General features: G+C 42.1%; 1 protein-coding gene across 3 annotated transcripts in view; it reads right to left on the bottom strand.

Moving 5' to 3' along the window:
* The window catches only part of RGL1 (ral guanine nucleotide dissociation stimulator like 1), a 297244-nt gene that overhangs the window by 16665 nt on the left and 254168 nt on the right, over nt 1-26411 (bottom strand). For all 3 annotated transcript variants that reach the window (XM_057547488.1, XM_057547498.1, XM_057547494.1), the window contains 7 exons: nt 24462-24565; nt 21304-21388; nt 11034-11123; nt 8519-8605; nt 7165-7197; nt 4826-4947; nt 2239-2328 (listed from right to left, as the gene is read on the bottom strand). In XM_057547488.1, coding sequence (XP_057403471.1) covers nt 2239-2328; nt 4826-4947; nt 7165-7197; nt 8519-8605; nt 11034-11123; nt 21304-21388; nt 24462-24565 — 611 coding nt within the window. The remainder of the gene's footprint in view (nt 1-2238; nt 2329-4825; nt 4948-7164; nt 7198-8518; nt 8606-11033; nt 11124-21303; nt 21389-24461; nt 24566-26411) is intronic.

Here is a 26411-nt window from a genome sequence, read left to right as displayed (position 1 = left end):
AAACCCATAGCAACAGTCAGAATCCTGACCACCACCCTCCCACAAAAAAAAGACTCAAAGAGATTGTAACAAAGTTGTTTTGTTGAAAAAAATTCTTTTCGGGCACCCACTGAGAGCTAGAAGTTTTAGGAGTATTACAACCCCACTAGTCCTGACAACAACTCACTGAGGTGAACAGTATTATCCTCGTCTCACATATGACGAAACAGAAGTTCACACAACAAGTAAATGGTGCCGCTGGGATCTGTCAGGTCAGTATGGCTCCCAAGCCCACCCCGCCATGAAAAATGTTCCACGTTCCCTAGTCACCGTTCTTGCTCATCCGTGGTGTGTCACCCAAAGGACCAGATACAGGTACACGTTTTCAAAACGGAAGAACAAATTTATTAATCAAATGATAACCTTGTTTCTTTGAACTAACCTCTTTGGCTTTCATTAGATTCATTAGTCGAATGTCTTTCAGAGTTTAATGTCTAAGAGATCAACTTCAAGAGAGAGACTAGGTTCTCTTAAGACTCTTCTATAAAAGTGCTACAATCAAAGCACAGGGTCTAATTAAACTTACATCTCTCTTCCTTTCCTTCCTTCCTCCTCAGCCTTTCTCTCCTCCTACTTTTCTTCCTTCCCTCCCTCATCTTTTCTCCTCCTCCACTTCTTACTTCCCATTCCATCTTTCCTTCCCCTCTTCCTTCAGAAAGTATTTCTCCACTAGGAAGACGGTAAAAAGAGTTATAACCTTGGCTCTAGAGCCAAATCTTGGATTTGAGCCCAGATCCTACAATAACTAGCATACTACTTACCTTGTCTGTGCCTTACTTTCCTGGTTTATAAAGTTGGTATAATAGCAGGACCCACTAGGTTATTTTGTGGATTGGATGAGAAATACATGTATTTTTTTCTCAGAACAGTGTTGGCACACGGCTCAATTTATTCATTCAATAAATATCTATTAATCATCTATGTGTCGGGCACCAGTCTAGGTTCCGGGGTTAGCAATGAATAAAAAACAGACATAAATGCCCGTCTTCATAGAGTTTGCATTCTAGATGATAAACAGACACATATAACATAGAGCACATCAGCCAGAGGTAAACGCAATGGAGAACTCCAAAGCAGCTGAGGGTGAGAGAGTGTGCCAAGGGTAGGTAACGTGGACAGGCTGTAGTATTAAATAAGGCGGTCAGGGAAGGCTCATGAGAAGGTGACAAAGATCTGGGGGAGGTGAGGGAGTGAGCCATTTGGCTATCTGGGGAACAGTGTTCTAAGCAGAAGAAACAGCAAATAAAAATGAGCGTGACTTGTGTGCTCAGGGTGGCCTGGGGGGCCGGAGTGCACGGAGTAGAGTGAGAGGGAAAGGTGAGAGGACAGACGGCGATGGGACGGGCAGATGGGGTTCGGTTGGTACTGCAGGTCTTGAAGGGTCTTGAGGGCCACTGTAAAGACTTCGGATTGTACTCAAAGGGAGACAGGTGTTACGGAGTTAGCTACGCCTGGCGCTGAGCTGGGCAAAGAGCCATGAGTACGATGCACAAGGTTCCTGCTCTCAGGTGGCTTACATTCCAATGAAGGTGACAGCCGGTATGATTGGGACTGACTGGGCAGACGGCAACATTAGACAGGATGCTCTCTCAGGAGGTAATGGTTTTGCCAACATCTGAAGGAGCGAGCCCCAGAGAGAGCACACGCCAGGCCACACGGACATCTAGTGCAAACACCTGGTGCATCTAGCGCGGAACGAGCCTGGTGTGGTTGAAGGATGGCTGGGAGACAGGTGAGCCTGAGTCCTGGTGAACAAGGGGGCATGTCGGACCAGAGGAAGGTGGTAAGAAGATTAGGGGAAGATCACGCTGGACCTAATGAAACAGGATAAGGAGTTTGGGACTACCTTAAAATAAGACCATCAGAAGTTTTAAAGCAAGGAAGCGATATAATCTGGCATACATTTTAACACGTGACCAGACTACTGGGTGGAGAACAGATTGCTGGAGCAAGGGTAGGGCCAGAAGCCAGGAAGGATGTTGCTGGAGTGGTCCAGGCAGGAGATGATGGTGGTTCAGACCAGAGAGAGAACAGTGGGGAAGAATGAGTGGATTTAGAAAACCTACTGAATTCATGACAGAAAGATAAACTGTTTAACGAGTGAGTGAATTGGCTCAGGGGAACTTTGTTGAATACCCTTCCCCTCCCCGACTCAGATGGGACCCCCTTGGGGCCCCAGGACCCCAGGGTGGCACTCACAGGCTGAGCCTCTTCACCATGCTCTTCCGAGGCTTGGGCGAGGTGGCACTGGCATCGGCAGACGCTTCGATCTCACAGGAGAGGGCGTAGCTGGGGGAGAGAGGGGAGCTCATGAGGGCAGAGCTTGGGAAGTGAACAGATTTAAATCCCCATGATTTACTGGCTTCCTTGTAGAGGTAGGCTCTGATTATTCAAAGTAAAGACATGTACCATGTTGTTCTATGGCAAATGTCAGAGGGTACTGACTTAATGACCAGAGTTTACAAATTGACACATCCCCCCTCACACCCTTACTGGTGTACAGATTGAGGCTGTTTAGCTTTGCATGCCTCAAACACATGAATTTGCCTGCTCTGGCAGCATCAAAAGCTGACTGCTTTCTGTTTTCCTGATTGTTCTCAACCCACTGCTGGGCCAGGGGAAGAATCATTTCTTCTCTCCCACCTCCCTCCCATTAGTGTGTGTGTGTGTGTGTGTGTGTGTGTGTGTGTGTGTGTGTGTGTGTGTGTGTGTGCACCCACACACATGCTCAACTTACTGTTTATCTAAGGGAAATGAAAGAAGAGATATTTGTAAATGATCTCATCTTCAGTAAACAGACATAGGCAGTTACATTATTGACAAAAATATATAAATATGATTTCTAATTGCCAAAACCTCCTAAATTAAAAATGCTCCAGATTCAGACATCTATATGCCAGGCAGATATAACTTCCATAGGCACAAGAAGAATTTATATCTGCCTTGAAATGTCTTTTACGAAAGCTTGTAGCTCTAGCTAGGAGCTGTACTTGATTCTCGGTAGGTGAGGAAGGTTAAGTGGTGAATATTAGCTTGGTAAGTTGCTTATAACATGTACTTTTTTTTTTAAACCTAAAGATGTATCCAGGTAGTTGGTCAAGCAGAAGTATTCATTGAGATGGGAATTATTCAAATATTAACTTAAGCCGTAGGGGTTTTATAAACAGCAAGAAAAAAAATGGGATATGTTTAACAAAGATTCCTTTAATCATTAAAAAGTCAATTCCATAGCTGATATTCTGAGCCTGAACTTTCTGATCCAAACCACCAGCCACGGTGTGCATGTGCCGTACGTGAGACGGATATCCACAGAGCGAGGAACTTCGTACACGCTGATCATCAGACCAGAAAATGTAAAGAGAGGCAGTAACTGTTTTGTTTTCTACATAGCAAAGAAAAAAATCTCATTAACTGATGAGTACTCTGAATTAAAGGTTTTTGTTTGTTTGTTTTTTCTTGAATCAAAGGTTTTAATGTAACAGGACCAACCCATTCTGAGATTTAAAAGGACCTCAGAAATCATCTGTCTTTCAAATGAGGAAACAGGCTTCCAGGGTTTACATGACCTGTCCAACGTTATACGACCACTTTCAGAGCTTAGGCTTAGAGTCAGGCAGACCTGAGTTGGATTCCAAACTCTATCACTGACTAGTTGTAACACTTCTCTAAACCTCAATTTCCTCATTGGCAAAATACTTATTTTGCTGTCAACTTCACCCTCCCTGATGATAAACTTTCAAGGAAATCCCCTAGTCTACAGCAAAAGTCAGCAAATATTTTCTCTACAGGACGAGTCGCTGTTGCAACTACTCAATTCTGTCTTTAAAGCACGAAAGCAGCCATAAATAAGAGGGAAATGAATGGGTTGCGTTCCAGTACAACTTTATTAATGGATATTAAAATTTTAATTTCAAATAACTGCCTCACGTCACAACATTCCTCTTCTTTTGTTTCTTTTGCAACCATTTAAAAATGTAAAAACAGGAGGTAGGCTGGATAAGGCCTGTGAACTCTAATCCTCTGAACTACAGGGTAAAGGCTATACACCCCTCCCTGCTGGGCCAACATTCAAGGCACTGGAGTTAATGTACCTTTCCATGCTCGTCAACCTCTATTTTGACACCCGTCCCTTGTGAACCAACCAGAGTTCAATTGTTCTTCCCAATGCCAAGTTTGTCAGGCCACCAGGCCCTTGCTCACGTTCTTCTCTCTGTCTGGAATGTTCTTCTCCAGTTCTCCTGGTGAAATCTTTTCTTTCTTTCACAGCCCAGCCCAAATGTTAATGCCTTCATGTTATCTTTCCTTTTTCCCCCCTTCCTTGGCCAAGTGAACTGTTCCTGCCTATGGGTCCTGCAGCACTTTGACTACCCATTGTATTTCAATTCTTCATGAGTCTCTCTCTCCTCCCCACTTGAAAGCTCCCTCAAAGCTAGTACCAATTACTGATAGTGACAAACATGGTAACGATGCTGTCTCAAATATGATTACATTTAATCTTCTCAAAGAAACATTTTATAGATAAGCATCCTGAAGATCAGGAAGAATAAGTGACTTGTTCAAGGTGACAAAGATAAATAAATGGTAGAGCAAGAATCTGAAAGCACATTTTCTGATGCCATCAGTTCAATTTTTCCTGCTATACCATTAACCTTTGAAAACCGAGGATCTGGAACCTTGGAGCTGCTTGCTAAATAGTTGTTGAATAAACAGGCAAATGAGGAACCAGATGTAGTATTCCTCTGGCCAACACCACAGCTCCACCCTGATGGGCAATGTGTCCGCCTACCTCTCCTCCTCTGTTAGGAGCTGCTGCCTCTGGAACCACTGGATGAACTTTGGGTCTGGGGTCATACAATAGCTGTTGCAGGCAGACTGTAAGAGCTTGATTTGGGCAATCACTTCAAATTCCTAAAGCAGACAGAGCACCAAAGAGAAAGAGTGAATTAAAAGACCAACCAAATATACACCTTTTCAACATGAAAACACACCACAGTAGGATAAATGATGGACAAATTCATCTAGGAGGATTCTAAAGTACTGCTTGTAACTCTGACTCACTGGTGTCTTTGCATGTTTTAGTGGTCAATCCTTCTTTCTCCTTGAAAAAAAGCAATTTATGTGAATAAAACAAGCTACCAAAGCGACCCAAACTAGGTACTACCTAAAGTCATAGTGACTTCCTTTTTCTCTTTTCCATCTCCATTCCTGAGACAGAAAAGTTATTTTTTAAGCCTGAGTCCTTCTAAAATGTATTTAAAAATTCTATTTCCTAAAAGATAAGGAAAATAATTACTCTAAGTCAGGAAGCTCACAAGTTCCCCACCCCCATCTTCTTCAACCCTTACCCCTCAATAAATAAGTTTTGGTAGAGTTGAATATCTAAACAGTCTAGGGCCTCATAAACTTGAATGTTTAGATTTCCTGAATCCTTGGGTTTTTACTACTCCAGTAAATCATTTAACTCAGTCTTTTAAAGCTCACAAGAGAAGCAAGTGTATAATTATGTCCAAAATTATTTATACTTCTTTGGATGTTTCAATAAAGAATTTTGTAAAGTCAGCAATGGATATAAGCTTTAGCTTTAGGTTTTACACTCAGACTTTCCAAAAGTTTAACATGCTAGTCTTAAAAGGAAAGAGATTACCATCGAGGGTTATTTTGAAGTGAAAGGACAGAGATGGGTAACTGTGGAGGCAATAACTGAATTTGGTTTTTTTTGTTTTTGTTTTTTAAATTAATTAATTTATTTATTTTTGGCTGTGTTGGGTCTTCGTTTCTGTGTGAGGGCTTTCCCTAGTTGCGGCTTTCCCTCTTCATCGTGATGCGCAGGCCTCTCACTGTCGCGGCCTCTCTTGTTGCGGAGCACAGGCTCCAGACGCACAGGCTCAGTAGTTGTGGCTCACGGGCCCAGTTGTGAATTTGTTTTAATGTTACAGGACAGAAGCAGCTCAACAACTGGCAGATTCCGTAGGTGTCAACTTCCCATCCAGTGACCTCCACCCTTGGTCTCAGTATCCAAGGAACGTTTATCATCAAACGCTACCAGGGACAGAAGGCTTAACGTTCATCTAGGGTAGTATATCTTGTTGCTTATGAGTTCAGCCTGGTCAGCTCCTAAAACTTTGGTTTTAACTGCAATGTCATTTCCTCCTGGCAGTTTCTCTGACCCCACAAGTTGGGGCTAGATGCCCCTCCCATATGCTCCTATAATACCCACGACTTCTGCTCACAAGCCCTTATCAGGCTGCATTGTAACTGCCTGTTTGTCTACCTTCCTCCTTGACTGTGAACTTTATGAGGGCAGGGAGCTCTGGGCTTTTTCTGCTGCAATCCCTAAACCTATCACACTGTCTGACCCCTGTTAGGTCTGCAGTCAATGTTTGTGGGATGAAAGAATGAATGAATAACTAAAGAACAATGAGAGTTACTATGGGGTGAAGTTATTATTTTGCTCACTCATATTCCTTGGAATTGTTTAAATACACCATTTTAAAAAACACTAAAACCATAGCGAATTTTCAAAGCTCTGTTTTATCTTTTTTCATGCAGTGTGGAACTACTTCTACTTTCCACAGAAAAATTTCAAATTGATGTTGAACACCCCTTCCTATGCTGACAGGAAAGGAAAAGAATAATTATCCACATGTAACAATGAAGACCGTTTCCTTTCCTCTCTTCAATAGGCCTACAGGAGTTAACCATCTTTATTAACCCTTCCGTAACATATACTCTTATGAAACCCTTTCTCCTTAATAGAATGGACCTGTTATTGCTGAGGCTGATTGTAAAGAAGGAGATGATGAGGGGGTAAAGGAAGAAATGTGGGCTCAGGAGAGACAGGACAGCATTTGAACCCTGGCTGTGCTACCCGGTGACTCTGGTCAAGTTACTTCATCTCTCTGAGTCCTGGTTTCCTCACCCTTGAATTGAGGATGATAAAACCTACCCCACAGGGCTCTTGGGCAATACCACATAACAACGTGCCAAGGACAATGACATCTGATAAATTTTCAATAATTGCTAATTTTTTTCTGCCTCTGCAAAAAAATTAAGTCTCCGCTCCTCTAATTTTTTTCATGCCCAGTTGAAGTAAAATGGAAAACCACAGCCAAGACCCCTACTTACCCTTCTCCTCTTCTCAAAGTTTATCAGCCCACCCTGAAAGAAACGTTTTAAAATGAATGACAAACCAAGCTACTTTGAAACTCAGACTTATTTGTTCTAGGTTTTTGTTAAAATAGCTCAAAGGGATAATAAAGTCGCAATTATTCATGATACTGTAATTATGGCTACAATGGAGGAAGAGAAGCATCATTCACTTAAAGAAAAACATTCTTTTAATTATAATAGGACAGGATTGGCAGAGAGCCTTCTCTTAAGATGTCTGAAACCAACTATAACAGTAATGATAAAGGATTTACAACACAGAATCCAAATACATTTGCAGAGACAGTAAAGACAAAAGCTTGAGTGAATGTTCTGTTACACTTTTTTTTCTTTACCAAAAGCAACAAAGACAGATGGTCATTGACTCATACTGGAAACCAAACTGTCAATGTTTTATCAAAAGAAGTTTATCAAACTTCTACACAACATCATCACCGAAGTTAAGTTTCAACTCTCCATCCTCCCAGCTCCTATTCTCAGTAGGCTGAATTTAACTTCTAAATCATTGGTCACTCCCCCCAAATTCCCCAACACTGATGAGTGTTTCCTGAGATAAGCTGAGGCAGAGGATGTGAAGAGACGCGGAGCATCTCTCTCTGAGGGAGCATGTCCACAACATTTACGACGACCCTGGAGGTGGGAATTTGCAAGATAACTGCTACTCCTTCTAATTATGATAGAGTAAAAGCGGACTGACTGACTGCATGTGATCAGGAAGGTGAGATAAACTTAAATACACAGGCAATCCTTAAATTTCATTTCAAATATCCAATCTCTTCTCCATGTAATATTCTACTGTATTACTGTTACTAACAAGTAGCTTGTTTCACTTCTTTCCCCACTCTGAGAGAGAGAGAGAAGGTAATAATCTGAAACAATAAAGCGATACTTAAAAATCCACGAGCTTGACTGACTCCCTACCCCAGCAGGTAGAATGTGAGGGTACATTATCCCCTCAGCTCCACCTGCCAAAGTCCCACCCAGCACCTCGGTCTTTGCTCAAACCCACTACTTCCTAAGGATCTGCCATGACCTCCCCTCACAGGGAGTTGATCGTGGCCTGTCCTCTTCTCTCTTTGCATTTCTGTTTGAGTTCTTACTATTTCTATCCATCACTGCCTGCTTTGATAGACACCTTCCACTGGATTGTGAACCACTGCTGGTGTCACTCATCTTCGTATTCCTCATAGCATCTAGCACAATGCCACGTTCATAAAAAAGCCCTCAGTAGGTACTAACAAAAGTGTATTTCTCTCTTGGGTAACCAACGGGAAGGCTGCCGACCCACCTGCACCGTCAGCCTGGAACTCACCTCGATGTAGTCCTGAAGCGCAGTGTCAAGCATGGTCAGGTCAGTCAGGAAGGTGCCTAGGTAGGGCACGGTTCCCTGCATCACACCCTGAAGAGCAAGCACAGGAAAACCATCTTCGCTGTTATTGAAAGTTTAGGGTATCGATAACCTCCACACTGGACCAAATGGACCTGTGGCCCGCTACAGTCAGCAATGTGCCCATTTGCAGATGGGAAGCAGCAGTCTTTGAATGGCTAGGTGATCCTCGACAGCATTTGGAGACTAATTAAGGACCATTCAAGGCCTAATTTAAGGCCACTAGTGCTAACCTCCATGAATGAGATGTTGAAAAATCCCTAACACCAATAGGTCAGGAACTGTATCACCAAGGTAACTTTCAAAGTCATGAAAACCAAGCCTTAAAGCCAGGAGATGGTTCAAGTGTGTTCACAGTGGGGTTTACACATTGCTTAGGCTCAGGTCAGAGGGACCTCTGTTCTCTTTCACAGCATGTGGACACTCCCAGTGGTTCAGAATGGCCCTGGGAGGGATGGTCTCACCATTGGTAGAGGATTGGGCTGCTGCCCACTGGAGAAGTGTGACCGCAGGAGGACGGGGTGTCACTAGTAAAGTGGCTTGGTGACTCGGTTCTGAAGAATACAGGAGGGAAAGGGAAAAATAGTCCCTTTAAAGTAGAAAACCTGCCAAACTCTACCTTAACCAAGTGATGAAGGCTAATATCACCAGTGACATCAGATGTCATGCTGATGTCATTCACTCCTTGATACGATGAGAAGACACTTCACATCTGTGATATTCTTCCCCAAACCCGTGACCTCAGTCTAATCACTAGAAAAACAACAGACAACCCCTGGTTGTGGGACATTCTAAGGATACTAGAACAGTCTTCCTGAAGACTGTCAGGTAATGACAAACAAGGAAAGGCTCAGAAACTGTCACACAGCAGAGGGTACTAGGGTGGCAACTAAATGCAGTGGGGTGCCCTGGGTTGGATCCTGGAACAGAACGAGGGTGCTCATGGAAAACCGGTGAAATCCAAGTCAAGTCTGGGTTTCAGTTAACAGCAGTATGCCCGTGTCGGTTTCTTAGTATTGACAGATATGCCACGGTTACAGAAAATGTCAATGGGTGGGGAGGTGGGGAGGTGGAGGGGGGATGGGGGAGGGATTCACAGAAACTCTATGTATTATCTGGAACTCTTTAAATTCTAAAATAAAAAGTCTATTTAAAAAAAAATTTCTCTCAGAAAGAAATGTAGAAGCACTTCCACTGCAGGTATATATATACTATATTAATTTCACCAAATTTCCTTTGAAATCATCCCTATTCTCCATAAGGCCACAAAGGCACTAACCATTCTGAAGAGAAAATAAAAAGGGGCTTCCATGGACGACACCTTATCCTACAGTCCATTAAGGCACTTATGGAAATTCTGGCAAGAAAACAAAATATCCACCAGGGCAGAACAAGGCTGCCTGATGTGTGTGCAGCTGGCTGTTTCCTCAGCCAGAGCTGCTTCTTGAGGTTCACTCCAGGCAGGGTTTTGTCCTTCAGGAGCTCTATGTCAGCTGCAGTATGTCCTTCCCTATCGTGTGTACAAGGTCTCATCCTGAACTAAAATAATCTCTCTTTTTTTAACAGCTATTTTTAACTTGTCTTTGAACCATCAAAAAAAGTCTGAAGTGCTGTGAATGCTTTACAGGCTTTATGTTACAGAAGACTCCCATCACTCAAAACCAACATTTCTGATTTATGCCCAGCTTTCCAAAGAAGGAGAAAATCTTCTCAAAGCAGGGATGAGAGTATTTTGAGTTTGTCAATCTCCATTCTCCTCTCTCTGGTTTTCCCCTTCTATGTTAAAAGTTAGGAGAGTGTTAAAAATAAAGCCAACGATGTCAAGAACTACCTTTCAGTCTTAAAGAGGGAGGTATTACGTTCCTCTGAGTACTGAAAAACTAGAAAGATTTGGCTAGTACTTGGGGTTAGTGACGAGAGCCAGAAAATGACTAGAGGATTTGGAACAGATGAAAAGATCTCCGAGTACAAGGACCAAGTCCTCCTGGGAGCTGACACTCTCTCTCCCCGGCACCCAGGTCCTGGGCCACCGTGTGTTCCAAGCTGGCTATGGTAGGCATTCCCGTTGGGGAACTGAAGCCCAGGGGTCTCAAGGCCAAGGTTGCGGTAGCTCCTAAGTGCAGGAATGGATAAAGAAGATAGCAAAAGGGACAGAAGTCTACCTGCCGCAGACTTTCCCTCACTTCCAGAAAATAAAAATGTTCCAGAAAACAATGTGATTTGCGACTTTCAGTGTTTATTTCCTGCTGGGTCGAGTGGGAGTGAAAATAGCTTCAGACCTCCCAGGGCTGCTGAGAACAGATGAGGTAAAGAATGGGAGAGCTTCTTTGAGGGCAGGGGCACCCTGCAGACGAAAGGGTCCAGGGCCGTGCAGGAGCCCAGCCCCCGACACAGGGCCGCTCGCTGGTGGGCCCTCAGGGAGACCCAGGGCCTTGCATACCATGTCCTTCTGGAGCTGAAGCCGCCTCTGAGTGCGCTTCTGGTTTTCCTTAACGCTGCTGTCCAGGTTTGCAAATTTGGAGGTTCCTTCCTAAGAAACAGAAGCACACACAGAGGAAAGTGATACAGGGGCAAGTGAAGGGGCACCTAGTTTCTGGGGCGGAAACTCTGCACAACTATCTGGACGCCGTGCAAAGTGAAGAGGCCTCCAGCAGGCTCTGGGCTATTACGCAAACACTTAGCTGGCTAGTGGTTGAGCCATCTATTCCTGAGAGTGCCTGGTGGCCATGGCTTATCCTGTTTCCCCCCTATTTTGTAAGAAGAGCCCCTGATTTGATTATAAAATCAATCATTAATACAAGGCAGGCGATTCCCGGAACTGGAGACAATTTTTACACATCCCAAATTTCACTCGAAGTAATCACACATCCTGGAAATGAAGATCTCTTCCTCTGTAAATTTTATGATTTCTTGATCTTGGCCTGAAAGGCATGTGCCAGCATTCTGTGGAAGAAAAGGGACTATTTCTGTGGTATTTCTCAGTTAAATGAAACTTTTTATACCGGAAGTTTTCTGAGGAAGTCCAGCACTGATCTATGAAAGCCAGACCTTCATACATTTTTCTCCCCTTTTTCTCCCCCAGTCCAGCCTCCCAAGTTGCCTCTCAGGTTTGGAACTCCTACAAATCAATCTTTCCTCCTGGCGCCTGAGGACAGATGGCTACCCTTTCTCTCCTCCCGTCTGTTGTGACAACAAACTCTTCTACATAATGACTAATCTCCAGTTTGCTGACTGAACATAAAGTGTTTTTGGTTTTGTGGTTTTGGGGTCTTGTTAAGTTCTCATTTTCCAGGAACTGCATGAATGGGAGGCAAATTTCACAATTCAGTAGTGCATAACTGCATTGGTTTTCCCTTAGTCAGTTCTCCCTGGGTTTATTATATGACCACAGCATGTGACTTTTCACTACTGTACGACTACGAGGGGATCTTTTCCAGTGACTTAGCCTTTCCGATGACACTGCAACATCAGTATCTTGTATCATTCACCAGCCTTTACCCAGGTCCAGGTACATCACTGGGGACCGAACCCGTAGTGACTCATTACCTACTTTCAGTCTCCCTATTACAAATGATAATAAGAAGAGATATCATTTAAAGATCCCCTGCTTATAGTTTTTCCTGGGGATGAACGAAAGTGTCCTAAAATGTGCCACTTCCTGTGCTGGGTGGTTGAGTCCTCCCAAACTATTGATAATTATTTTTTGGGGGGATTTTATTTATTTTTTTATACAGCAGGTTCTTATTAGTTACCTATTTTATACAAATTAGTGTATACATGTCAATCCCAACCTCCCAATTCATCACACCACCACCACCCCCCACCACCAGCTTTCCCCCCTTGGTGTCCATACATTTGTTCTCTAAGTCTGTGTCTCTGTTTCTGCTTTGTAAATAAGATCATCGATACCATTTTTCTAGATTCCACATATATGCATTAATATACGATATTTGTTTTTCTCTTTCTGACTTACTTCACTCTGTATGACAGTTTCTAGGTCCACCCACATCTCGACAAATGACACAATCTCGTTCCTTTTTATGGCTGAGTAATATTCCATTGCATATACATGCCACATCTTCTTTATCCATTCATCTGTCGATGGATATTTAGGTTGGTTCCATGACCTGGCTATTGTAAAAGGTGCTGCAATGAACATTGGGGTGCATGTGTCTTTTTGAATTATGGTTTTCTCTGGGTATATGCCCAGTAGTGGGATTGCTGGGTCATATGGTAATTCTATTTTTAGTTTTTTAAGGAACCTCCATACTGTTCTCCATAGTGGCTGTATCAATTTACATTCCCACCAACAGTGCAAGAGGATTCCCTTTTCTCCACACCCTCTCCAGCATTTGTTGTTTGCAGATTTTCTGATGATGCCCATTCTAACCGGTGTGAGGTGATACCTCATTGTAGTTCTGATTTGCATTTCTCTAATAATTAGTGATGTTGAGCAGCTTTTCATGTGCCTCTTGGCCATCTGTATGTCTTCTTTGGAGAAATGTCTACTTAGGTCTTCTGCTCATTTTTTTATTGGGTTGTTTGTTTCTTTAATATTGAGCTTCATGAGCTGTTTATATATTTTGGAGATTAATCCTTTGTCCATTTATTCGTTTGCAAATTCTGAGGGTTGTCTTTTCGTCTTGTTTACAGTTTCCTTTGCTGTGCAAAAGCTTTTAAGTTTCATTAGGTCCCATTTGTTTAGTTTTATTTTTATTTCCATTACTCTAGGAGGTGGGTCAGAAAAGACCTTGCTGTTGATTTACGTCAAAGAGTGTTCTGCCTATGTTTTCCTCTAAGAGTTTTATAGTGTCCGGTCTTACATTTAGGTCTCAAATCCATTTTGAGTTTATTTTTGTGTATGGTGTTAGGGAGTGTTATAATTTCATTCTTTTACCTGTAGTTACCCAGTTTTCCCAGCATCACTTATTGAAGAGACTATCTTTTCTACATTGTATATCCTTGCCTCCTTTGTCACAGATTAGTTGACCACAGGTGCGTGGGTTTATCTCTGGGATTTCTATCTTGTTCCATTGATCTATATTTCTGTTTTTGTGCCAGTACCATATTGTCTTGATTACTGTAGCTTTGTAGTATAGTCTGAAGTCAGGGAGTCTGATTCCTCCAGCCCCGTTTTGTTCCCTCAAGACTGCTTTGCTTATTCAGGGTCTTTTGTGTCTCTATACAAATTTTAAGATTTTTTGTTCTAGTTCTGTAAAAAATGCCATTGGTAATTTGATAGAGATTGCACTGAATCTGTAGATTGCTTTGGGTAGTAGAGTCATTTTCACAATACTGATTCTTCCAATCCAGGAACATGGTATACCTCTCCATCTGTTTATGTCATCTTTGATTAATTTCATCAGTGTCTTATAGTTTTCTGAGCACAGGTCTTTTTACCTCCTTAGGTAGGTTTATTCCTAGGTATTTTATTCTTTTTGTTGCAATGGTGAATGGGATTGTTCTTTTAATTTCTCTTTCTGATATTTTGTTGTTAGTGTACAGGAATGCAAGAGATTTCTGTGCATTAATTTTGTACCCTGCAACTTTACCAAATTCATTGATTAGTTCTACTAGTTTTCTGCTGGCATCTTTAGGATTTTCTATGTATAATATCATGTCATCTGCAAACAGGGACAGTTTTACTCCTTCTTTTCCAATTTGTATTCCTTTTATTTCTTTTTCTTCTCTGATTGCCATGGCTAGGACTTCCAAAACTATGTTGAATAATAGTGGTGAGAGTGGATATCCCTGTCTTGCTCCTGATCTTCGAGGAAATGCTTTCAGTTTTTCACCACTGAGAATGATGTTGGCTGTGGGTTTGTCGTATATGGCCTTTATTATGTTGAGGTAGGTTCCCTCTATGCCCACTTTCTGGAGAGTTCTTATCATAAATGGGTGTTGAATTTTGTCAAAAGCTTTTCCTTCATCTATTGAGATGATCATATGGTTTTTATTCTTCAGTTTGTTAATATGGTGTATCACATTGATTGATTTGAGTATATTGAAGAATCCTTGCATCCCTGGGATAAATCCCACTTGATCATAGTATATGATCCTTTTAATGTGTTGTTGGATTCTGTTTGCTAGTATTTTGTTGAGGGTTTTTGCATCTATATTCGTCAGTGATATTGGTCTGTAATTTTCTTTTTTTGTAGTATCTTTGCCTGGTTTTGGTATCAGGATGATGGTGGCCTCATAGAATGAGTTTGGGAGTGTTCCTTCCTCTGCAATTTTTTGGAAGAGCTTGAGAAGGATGGATGTTAGCTCTTCCCTAAATGTTTGATAGAATTCACCTGTGAAGCCATCTGGTCCTGGGCTTTTGTTTGTTGGGAGATTTTTAATCACAGTTTTGATTTCATTACCTGTGATTGGTCTGTTCATATTTTCTGTTTCTTCCTGGTTCAGTCTTGGAAGGTTATATCTTTCTAAGAATTTGTCCATTTCTTCCAGGTTGTCCATTTTATTGACACAGAGTTGCTTTCAGTAGTCTCTTAGGATGCTCTGTATTTCTGTGGTATCCATTGTACTTCTCCTTTTTCATTTATAATTTTATTGATTTGAGTCCTCTCCCTCTTTTTCTTGATGAGTCTGGCTAAAGGTTTATCAATTTTGTTTATCTTCTCAAAGAACCCGCTTTCAGTTTTATTGAGTTTTGCCATTGTGTTCTTTATTTCTATTTCAGTTATTTCTTCTCTGATCTTTATGATTTCTTTCCTGCTACTAACTTTGGGTTTTGTTTGTTCTTCTTTCTCTAGTTCCTTCAGGTGTAAGGTTAGATTGTTTATTTGAGATTTTTCTTGTTTCTTGATGTAGGATTGTATTGCTATAAAGTTCCCTCTTAGAACTGCTTTTGCTGCATCCCACAGGTTTTGGATCATCGTGTTTATGTTGTCATTTGTCTCTAGGTACTTTCTAATTTCCTCTTTGACTTCTTCAGTGATCTCTTGATTATTTAGTAATGTATTGTTTAGCTTCCAGGTGTTTGTGTTTTTTACATTTTTTTCCCTGTAATTTATTTCTAATCTCATAGCGCTGTGGTTGGAAAAAGATGCTTCATATGATTTTAATTTTCTTAAATTTACCGAATCTTGATTTGTGACTCAAGATGTGATCTATCCTGGAGAATGTTCTGTGCGCACTTGAGAAGAAGGTGTAGTATGCTGTTTTTGGATGGAATGTCCTATAAATATCAATTAAATCTATCTGACCTATTGTGTCATTAAAAGCTTGTTTTTCCTTATTAATTTTCTGTGTGAATGATCTGTCCATTGGTGTGAGGTGTTCAAGTCCCCCACTATTATTGTGTTACTATTGTTTTTTCCTTTTATAGCTATTAGCATTTGCCTTATGTATTGAGGTGCTCCTATGTTGGGTGCATATATATTTATAATTGTTATATCTTCTTCTTGGATTGATCCCTTGATCATTATGTAGTGTCCTTCCTTGTCTCTTGTAACATTCTTTATTTTAAAGTCTATTTTATCTGATATGACTATTGCTACTCCAGCTTTCTTTTGATTTACCTTTGCATGGAATATCTTTTTCCATCCCCTCACTTTCAGTCTGTATGTGTCCCTAGGTCTGAAGTGGGTCTCTTATAAACAGCATATACACGGATCTTGTTTTTGTATCCATTCAGCCAGTCTATGACTTTTGGTTGGAGCATTTAATCCATTTATATTTAAGGTAGTTATCAATATGTGTTTTCCTGTTGCCATTTTCTTAATTGTTTTGGGTTTATTATTGTAGGTCTTTTCCTTCTCTTGTGTTTCCTGCCTAGAGAAGTTCCTTTAGCATTTGTTGTAAAGCTGGTTTGGTGGTGCTGAATTCTCTTAGCTTTTGCTTGTCTGTAAAGGTTTTAATTTCTCCATCAAATCTGAATGAGATCCTTGCCGGGTAGAGTAATCTTGGTTGTAGGTTCTTCCCTTTCATCACTTTAAATATATCTTGCCACTCCCTTCTGGCTTGTAGAGTTTCTGCTGAGAAATCAGCTGTTAACCTTATGGCAGTTCCCTTGTATGTTATTTGTTGTTTTTCCCTTGTTGCTTTTAATAACTTTTCTTTGTGTTTAATTTTTGTCAATTTGATTACTATGTGTCTCGGCATGATTCTCCTTGGTTTTATCCTGCCTGAGACTCTCTGTGCTTCCTGGACTTGAGTGGCTATTTCCTTTCCCATGTTAAGGAATTTTCGACTGTAATCTCTTCAAATATTTTCTCGGGTCCTCTCTCTCTCTTCTCCTTCTGGGACCCCTATAATGAGAATTGGTGTGTTTAATGTTGTCCCAGAGGTCTCTTAGGCCATCTTCATTTCTTTTCATTCTTTTTTCTTTATTCTGTTCTGCAGCAGTGAATTCCACCATTCTGTCTTCCAGGTCACTTATCCGTTCTTCTACCTCAGTTATTCTGCTATTGATTCGTTCTAGTGTGTTTTTCATTTCAGTTACTGTATTGTTCATCTCTTGTGTTTGTTCTTTAATTCTTCTAGGTCTTTGTTAAACATTTCTTGCATCTTCTCAATCTTTGCCTCCATTCTTTTTCCAAGGTCCTGGATCACCTTCACTATCATTATTCTGAATTATTTTTCTGGAAGGTTGCCTATCTCCACTTCATTTAGTTGTTTTTCTGGGTTTTTATCTTGTACCTTCATCTGGTACATAGTTCTCTGCCTTTTCATTTTGTCTATCTCTCTGAGAAAGTAGTTTTTGTTCCATAGGCTGCAGGATTGTAGTTCTTCTTGCTTCTGCTGCCTGCCTTCTGGTGGATGAGGCTATCTAAGAGGAAACTCATAAGAATTTGCTTGGAGTAAGAAATCAATTTTTTCTGACTTCAATGCACGTGTCCACCTCTTTCCAGGGAGTAGGTTATTCTGGTTCCCTTTCAGTTTCTCAATCACTGACAGACATGTAATGTATGGACATTATTGCCGGTATACCTAAAATTCTTAAGAAGGATTTCTGAAAAGTTAAGAGGTTCCTGAGAATCACAGAAGTAGGATCCTAAAAGAGCACTTAGGAAAACCTCCTCATTGGGAGGACAAAGATCTGGGATGAGGAGCTGGAAGATTTGCTGATTTCATGACTTCATGAGAGTGAGATTCCACTCCTGGATAGATAACTAAAAAAAGACTGACTAGTAGTGCCAGCTCTTCCAGATGAGGTGTCAACTGAAATCCCCTATGTGCCACATCCATCCATGTTTTGGATGTGGAAGTGTTTTCCACATCCAAAGGAAGTGTTTTCCTTCCTCGACCCTAAATCCTTTGCCCTGCAAGGTCTCACAACACCAATCCCTTGAAACTTCTTGAGACTTCTCACAGGATTTGTGACTGCATCACTCTGGGTCCCTCCTGTGGCCTCCTTTTGCTGTCTGTGCTCACTCTCTCTTAATGATTCTTCTTTCTGACAAAGTCATCTTGTTTTTTGCTCTACTCAGGTATTTGGAAATACTATCCAGTCCCGTGACCTCAATCATCACCCATGTTTGGATGAATTCCAAATCTTGCCTTCCATCAACCTTCCACTCTCCTCTTGTCTCTTCTCCTCGCTGTCCTTCTCTCTCTCTCTCTAGTGCAAACTTCTCACCTGAGTCTCGCCTTCTCTCTATCTCCATCTGTGGCAGAGGACAGCTGCCCTCATCCATCCTGTTCCTGGGCCTCAGAGGGGCCTCTTCTACTTGGGTGCTACACAGCCATTTGGATCCCTCTCCACACATGTTGATTAAATGACAGCTTAGCAGTTAATGGTAATTATGTGAATAGGCCTTCCCAGCCCTACGGTCTTCTACCCCAGCTCTGACTTCAGTGTGCTTGGAGCTTCACTAAACAGACGTCTCCACCAGAGCCAATGGCCTGGGCCTTTCTAGCATTTGTTTCTAGCAGTGTAACCCAGAAGAGTTCTCACCAAGAATCCCAAGAACCAAGAAGATTTGGTGAGACTCTTTCTTCCTGTTGGTTTGAAATGTGTGGACTCCATAGATAACCTGTTTGGAATGATCCAAGTTTCAGAAATCATAAGACAGTAACAGTTTTAAGATAATCTCTGAGTAAAATAAAAACATTTGTCTCCAACAAGTAAAAGGAAAACCACAGATTTTTGCTAATTCTGATGTTGCCTCAGCCGTAGTATTATAGAGGTAGCACCTTACATCTGTCCAGAAGCAGAAGAGAAGATAGGTCATTCACGACTAGGATTACCCAACCACAAACCAGTTTAAGTCCAGGAGTGGCATATTAAAAACAGAGACCAGCCATGGTTCTTCTGAAAACCAAAGTACCTTCATTTCATTACAACTGTGCTGAGAATTAACATCCAGAATTATATACTTAGTATGAAGAATAATAAAGATGACTGGAAAGGGACCCACAGAGACGTATGACCTGCCCAAAACATTCCACTATCATTAACGATAATGCACAGACCACATGAATTCATAGCCAAGTTTTTCATCTTTGGGATTCCAGCCACGTATAAGAAGTTTAACCTAGAGCACCGAGGTAAACTTCTACATTTCAGAAAGGTTTATGGGACCTTTAACGTCTAGATATAGCTCTGCTTCTAAGGTTTCAGCCAGAAGATGGCCACCAGGCAATGAGCTGCACAGTATTCAATTTATCTGCTTTGGAAGGATGACTCAGAGCTATCGGGATTTGAATGTGTGGCTCCAATTAGTCTAGCTTTGTATTACTGACAGGGAGACCACTAAGCCATCTCCTTCCAGCCAGATGAGTTTCCATTTAAAGTCTGCAAATCCAAGGGGATGTGAAGCAGGGAGTAACACGACCTCAGCAAGCCAAGCACTGCTTAGTGTGCAGTTCATCAGGTGAGCTGAATCCAAAGTCAGACAGCAGCCACCTGGCCCTGCTCACATCATCTACGCCAAGAAGGGCTAAGAGTGGGCAAGTTGTTAAAGTCCTGTGAATTAGGAGGTCCATCAATGGATGTCAGTTTCTGAACACTTGCTACATGCCCAATGTGTTAGGCATTAGAGACATAACAGTGAAAAAGTCCCTGCCTGCAAGAGGCTTACAGGCCAGCAGGGAGACAGGTGATATGCACAAGCGATTCTAATGGAGCATATGATAAGTGTTAGGACAGAGGAACGACGGGCTTCTGGAGGACATGGGAAGGGGCCTAATCAGACCTGAGGGTGTCAAGGAAGGATTCAAGCAGAAATGTAGTCCTCACTGAGACATGAAGGAAGAGGAGCAGGACTTGGGAGGAGAAGAGTCAAGAAGACCGTAACAGATGCTCTTACAGGAATGACTAACCTAACAGTTATCAACTGATGCCTTTTCTAAGTAACCCCACCCCCACTTGACTCTCATTCCTACTTCCAAGTGTCTAGTCTAAGCCTACACGTATCACTTATACTTTTTTCATTTTCATTTCTTATGTGTACTTTGGTTTCACATGTAGATAGCTTGCCAAATACTAAAAAAAATTGACATTTGCACATGGCTTTCAAATATTTCCTTAGTCAATCTTCAAAACAATTCCATGAGATCAGTAGACTAAATAGTACTATTATCACCTCCAAGTCACAGAAAAGGAGACTAAGGACAAGGGTCCTCTGTTCTAATAGCCCAGTTCAGGGCTTCCCCCTATGGTAGCACATATCATAGTTTTGTTGTTTTTATTTTTGGTTTTTGGGGTCTTTTTCATAATGGCCCACTTCGCCTCCCCCATGAGACTGCAGTCTCCTTAAGATCGGAGGCTGCCTTCAGAACGGCTGTACCTCCCTCACCCAGCACACAGTGAATGCCCAATCAGGATTAACTGAATTACCAACTTATTTTCCTTCTCCATGAAGTTTCACCTGACATACCCTGCCTCCTATTCCCAAGTGGTCAAAAGAAATAGTTTTATGCCTAAGTGATGAAAGCACTGGCTTTAGAGTCTCACCAGGCTGGACTCACATTCTAGCTCCACCACCTACCAGGTGTGGGACTTCGGGTATGTTCCTTACCTCTCTGAGGCTTGGCTAGCTGCAAAATGAGGAGGATAAAATCTACTTTATAGAGAGGCCGTGAAGATAATATCTGGTCCATGTTCCCCTCTGATGATTGCTCACAACCTATCTTTGTACCTTTCTTTGACTACTCGTTCTTGTTTAGGGTCTATATCCACCCACCAGCAGGTGAGTTCCTGAAAACAGGGTCTCTGTTCGTCTTCTTCATACTCCCAGAGGCCGGTCAAATGCTTTACAAATATTAGATGTTTAACAAACATCTAGAGAAAGAAAATGAACCGAGCTGTAGCTTTACCTAGCCTGCCGTTCAGAAGCCAGCACTCATCTGGTGTTCGATAAATACTGCTGACAGACAGGCTGCACAATTTAGTGCAAATAAAGGATGTAGAATTGCGAGCTTGGCCCCTGTCCTTCTAGAAGCTGTTTTGCTGAGAAGGATATTCCAGGCCCTCTCACCCACCTCACTGCCAGCACTCAGTGTTTCCAGGGCAGCTTGTTGAGGAGCTACAGGCAGCAACGCAAGTTTCACAATCTGGTTGCATCACAGTGAAGCTGAGGAGCTGGACTTTGAATTTTCTCAGCCTCAGGCTTCTTCGATTTGGCTTAAAAACCAAAAGTCCTGCCTTCCACTCCCTGTAGCCTCTCTCAAGGGACTTCAGGCATCCAAGGAGCCCTCAAGCTACCCTTCCGTTGAACGGATTCCAGAGCGGTCAGCACAGTACAACCCAGCGCCCTCACCTTCATCAGTAGCTCCCGGCTGGTCAGGTGGTTATTATGGTCCGAGAAGATGTCTGAAAGTTCTTCAAACATCAGCATTCGGTCCCTACAAAAGGGATGAAGAAAACATTAACAAATGAAGATTAGTAAAAGTCCAACACCTTGGGCCCAGGTGCCCTCAGTACCTCTGGCTACAGAGGGAAGGGTTATGTGAGCACAGACAAAGCCAATGACCTTTCCAATGCAGGGTGGCTTTTTTTTTTTTTTTTAATAGGTAGACATGATCACCTGTGTGAAGAGAGGGATATTTTCTAACCATGCATGTTATAATCATAAAAAAAGATTGTTAAACTGTGGTATTAAGTTGTCTAATTGGGACATGTTCTCTTCGGCAGGTTAAAAAAAATTCTCTCTTAGCAACACACCCACAGCCCTACAGGACCTGAGAACTCTTCTTGGCCAGTCCCCTCATTTGCGAGATGAAGATGCCAGGGTTGGGGATTTGTCCGAGCTTCCACTACTAACTGCTGAGAGCTGCAGTACAGAACCCAAATTTCCTGAACCTCTTAGACACAGAGTAGATGGTGGAACCAGAACGGGCTCTGGAGTCAGAGGGGGTGGGTTCCTATCCCAACTCGGCCACTCACTCCCTAAGTGATCTGAGACAAGTTGCTCAACTTTCCTGAGCTTCAGTTTTCTTATCTGCACTATGGAAACAGTGACAGCCCCCTCACAGGATGGCTGTGAAGGTCACCAGGATCACACATGTAAAGCACCTACTCCTGCCTTGCCCCTCCCTGGTACGCTACGTCTCCACGGGCCTCGCGCTTTTCTCTACGCCCCTCCAGGGTTACTGGGAGGATGATTCTGAAGGCAAAGAATTAACAGAGGCAATGTCATTCTATATGCAACACTTTCATTATTATGAGAAAGCCATTACTAAAAATTTATGTGTCTTACAATGAGTGTAGTATTACTCTTAGAATTAAGAAAACCATTAAAGCTATTTATATTTTGGAAAAAATCATTAAGAACTTAATTGCATGTGGGCCTAAATAAACAGAAAGAAATAGATGTCTTCTCTGTCCACTGAAAGTTATTAACATAAAGGGTTATCAGGAAAGTAATAACCGAATAAAATCTCTTAACTCTGTTCCTTGAATTTAGCAATAGAAACTATATAGAGCTGATATGCAAGTGGCTTCTCTCAGGAACTGTGTGTGATACTTCTCCAGCAGCCCTGCTAAAATATGAACCCACCAACCAATGAAGACACAAACCAGACACCCATGTTGTACAGAATAGGGCTTTGAGGTTTGTTTTGTGGTGTTTCTTAAATACAAAAGCCAGCTGGAAGAATGGACCTTCTCATATGGTAACCAAGGAGATTAAGAAACAAGTCCACTAATTTTTTACTTGTGTTTTAGCCTCAGATTTGCTATGGTAGAAATCTTTGGCTGGCTAAGTGACTTTTCATAGTGTTCTACTTATCAACCACCAAGGAAAGATAGGATTACCTTTCACTGCCACCAGAGAAGGGTGCAGTGGGGCAAGACTTCATTTTAGCCCCTGACCATCCCATTGTTTCTGATACCACACTTGAGGAGCAGTGATGAGCGGAAGGTGCGGGGCTGGGGTGCTGAGGGTGGGGACGCTGTACGCATCTGATTTTCCCATCATATTTCGCCAGGGCCTAACATCTAATGATTTTACATGATCCTTAACTTTCATAAGACTCCTGTGTAGAGGAAAATCAATTAACTAATCTCTCTATCACACAGAGTCACCTTCTTCATTCAAACTAATGAAGAGGAGATAGAACTCAAGAAAAAAGTGGTAATCAAGAAAACTGCACTGGACTTTGAAAAGCCTATCTGCCACTTTTTCTCCTGATAGATAACAGAACACGAGCTCTGGAGTCCAAGTGGCTGAGGCGTCTGCAGATCTATAACACCAGGCAATGAGATCACCTGCTTCAAAACCCATCAAAGAATTATATAATAAATAACGTGACTTCCCCTAAGCAGATTTGCCTCTGACAGAGAATGTGAGCTTATCAGTAGGTTGAACACTCTGGCACTCCTTTTTCAGCATAAATCTATGAAACTCTGGTTTACCAATCCAGGTCTCTGTTGAGTTTGGATAGTGTCAGTCTCTTCAGGCTTAACCAGCTCTGAGTGAGTTGATGAAATTGAGTACCTAGACCTTCCACTCTAAGGACAGAGCCCGCCAAATCCACAAGGCAGGCCTGCCTGGGGAGCAAGCTGGCCTGTCTCCCAACTGGAACTGACAGTGCCTCACACAGTATAGACTGCGCTGCGTACAATATAGGTTATAAACAGTGCACGCATCCTTCCCTGTTATGGCCTGACTTCTCGATTAGTGCAAACCGAGAGAGACTTTGTTGAAAGTAGCTGATCTAGTTTGTAGTCACGACACATGCCCCAGCCTCTAAATCTGTACTCACGGGGGACCAGAACTGCCTCCTCACTCACTCTTCCCTCCTTTGCCAAAAGCCCTCTGGTCTAGAGTTCAGTGAAGCTCTGGACATGGGGGCGAGAGCGACAGTGAAACAATAAGGAAGGACACAATTGTTCATTGTTCTAAAGGTTACGGCAAGAAACATGAAGAAAAACACAATACAGAATGTGGGCAGTTAATCGTTTTTAGTCAGGTACCTAGGAAGGAATACTTAGAGGTTTTTAATATCACTAAGATAGCTTTTAATAGGCGGAAGCAGAAACGAACTAAACGGATTCTTGTTGAACAGCAAGAACTAATGTCCTATCTGCACACACCATCCCTCACAGCTTGGAACAGCTTAGGGCTTTGGAATGTGGCTGAAAAATAACCAGAACTAATGGCAAATTGCTGTAACTTCATCACTCCACAACCTTATCCCTCAAAGCCCAGATAATATGCACATCCTTAAAATCATCCCCAAAGCCAATCATCTTGGCTTTGGCACCCTTTGAGAATGAGTTTGGTTTCTGCAGCAGCCCTGCCTCAAAACTCATTCATGATGATGTGTAAAACACACCCTGCCTGGAACACACAGAGGCTTTCAAAGATGTTTCTCTAGTTATATAATATGAGCTTTGAAAATGAGGACCCACACCATTTATGCAGCAACTAATCAGCCCAGCCAAAGAAAGCAGAGCAGACACTTGGGAACTTACTTTGGGACCGCAGCCCAAGTCTTTTTTAACCGATAGATGGAATTGGACTGCAGTGCCGAAACGATGGCCCGCAAGGAGGAGAAATTCTTCAGGATTCTACATTCCTGTAGGGAGAGTGATTAAAACATACAAGGCATTTAAATATCAATAAAACAGTGAGTTGGTGGTTTCCTGTTTTAGAGGTATCACAGCTGCCATGAACTCTTACCACTAAATAGGCGGCTGTATAAATACTGAACATCAAAAAGTGGCTCCTTTGCTCCCACCCCAGTCACTGAAACACTTTACAGGTTTTGGCCCTGAACGCTTGTTTTTCTCCCTTTAATATATTTTCTGTGTTGTTGTTACAGTTTTATAGTTTCCAGCTTTCCCAGTAAAAACACGAGTGGAGGTGAGTCTACAGAACTTTGCTAGAGAAAGCAAACTTTCTTCTGAAGAAAGCACACATATGCCCTAAAAATACACATGAAAGATGACTGTATCCTTCAGACCCACAAAGTGAACTGGGCAGCAGCTGCTTCGAGGTCAGATGCTATCAAACATCTCATGACCAACCCCTGTCCAGAGAGGGATATATAACTTGGCAATAAAAATTCACCACAAGTTGAACTTTGGCTTTTATGTTCTTAGCCAAGAGGGAATATTTTTATACACATCCATTCGGTTTCAAATTGGCTTGTGCCGCAATCATAAACATTCAGAAACACCTTGGTACTTACAGTGGTTCCAAAATAACTTGGGCTTTTAAAATAAAATTCACTTTGGCAGCGTTTTAAAACAAAATAGAAAGAGAACAGGAAACATTCTGGATGTCATTTTCTGGGGAAGGAGAAAGAATGCCTAATCCTGAAACTTCAGCTACCATTCAGAGTCTGTACCATCAGCAGGCAGCGACCCTGAAGTCAAAGTCCTGCTGAATGAATGGTAGGGGACAGCAAAACAGTCAGGGAGAGGATCCCATTTGCGGCCAGAATGGGGAAGGTGGCAGCCTCGAGAGAGTGGGCTGTGCCTTATGCCCAAGGAGATGCTTCATGTGCAGGCACATGGGGGAGTGTACTACATCCACTGTTGACTATCGAGTACACTGTGTGAGCATGGGCTTGGCTTCGTGCAGAACATCTGGGGCAAGAGGTCCCAGAGTGGTTGGGCATAAATGCACGTTGCTTGAAAGATCACTTCATGAAGTCACGCGAGTCCTGACTGTGAAGGAAAAATGGCATTCTCTAACTTGGTACACCCAAATCTGGCTACTTAAAATTACTACGCCAAACAAACAAACCCCACAACATTTTCTTAGAGTAAATGCCAAAGTTCTTTACAAAAGTCATGCCCACTCTTTTTAAACGCCTCAATGCTTTCCCTTTATTTAAAAAGAAAGAGAGAGAAAGCTAAAGAGAGAGAGAAAGCTCGCGCTCTGAATTACAGTCAGTCAGTCTGGAAACCAAGCCCATGACAGCATGGTTCAACAAAGGTTCAGAATCCAAAAGTTATGTTCTAAAAATCAGGAAACTTGCAATAAATAAAGGAACTCAGGCCCAGATATTTCATGCAAATTGTGATAAACATATGGAACACATTATTCAGAAAGAGGCTTAAGCTAAAGGTTTAAAGGAGTACAGGGGGCATCTGGCCCCATTTCTAGAAAAGGAATGATCTTTGAGGAGAGGTGATGCAAAAGTAAATATGTAGCAGTAAGGCCAGTCCAAGAAAATACAGTCATATTAGGTCAGAAATATTTTCTGCATGTAAAATTATCATTTTTTCAAACATCCTCTCAATAGAAAATGACTGTGATTAATGCAGGAAAAGTAAAATAAATCTTGGCTGGAAACCACCTGTGAGTCTTGTTATTTTATTAAGTTACCTACACAATTTCAAGGGACACAGCATGCTCCACACTGGGAAACTGCATCACCAAGAGTTAAGGACCCTTGGCTTTTAAGCACGTGC

Source organism: Balaenoptera acutorostrata, chromosome 1, assembly GCF_949987535.1.
Source record: "Balaenoptera acutorostrata chromosome 1, mBalAcu1.1, whole genome shotgun sequence".
Taxonomy (NCBI): Eukaryota; Metazoa; Chordata; class Mammalia; order Artiodactyla; family Balaenopteridae; genus Balaenoptera; species Balaenoptera acutorostrata.
The sequence above is the reverse complement of the archived record's forward strand: the minus strand, read 5'-3'. Positions and strand labels throughout refer to the sequence as shown.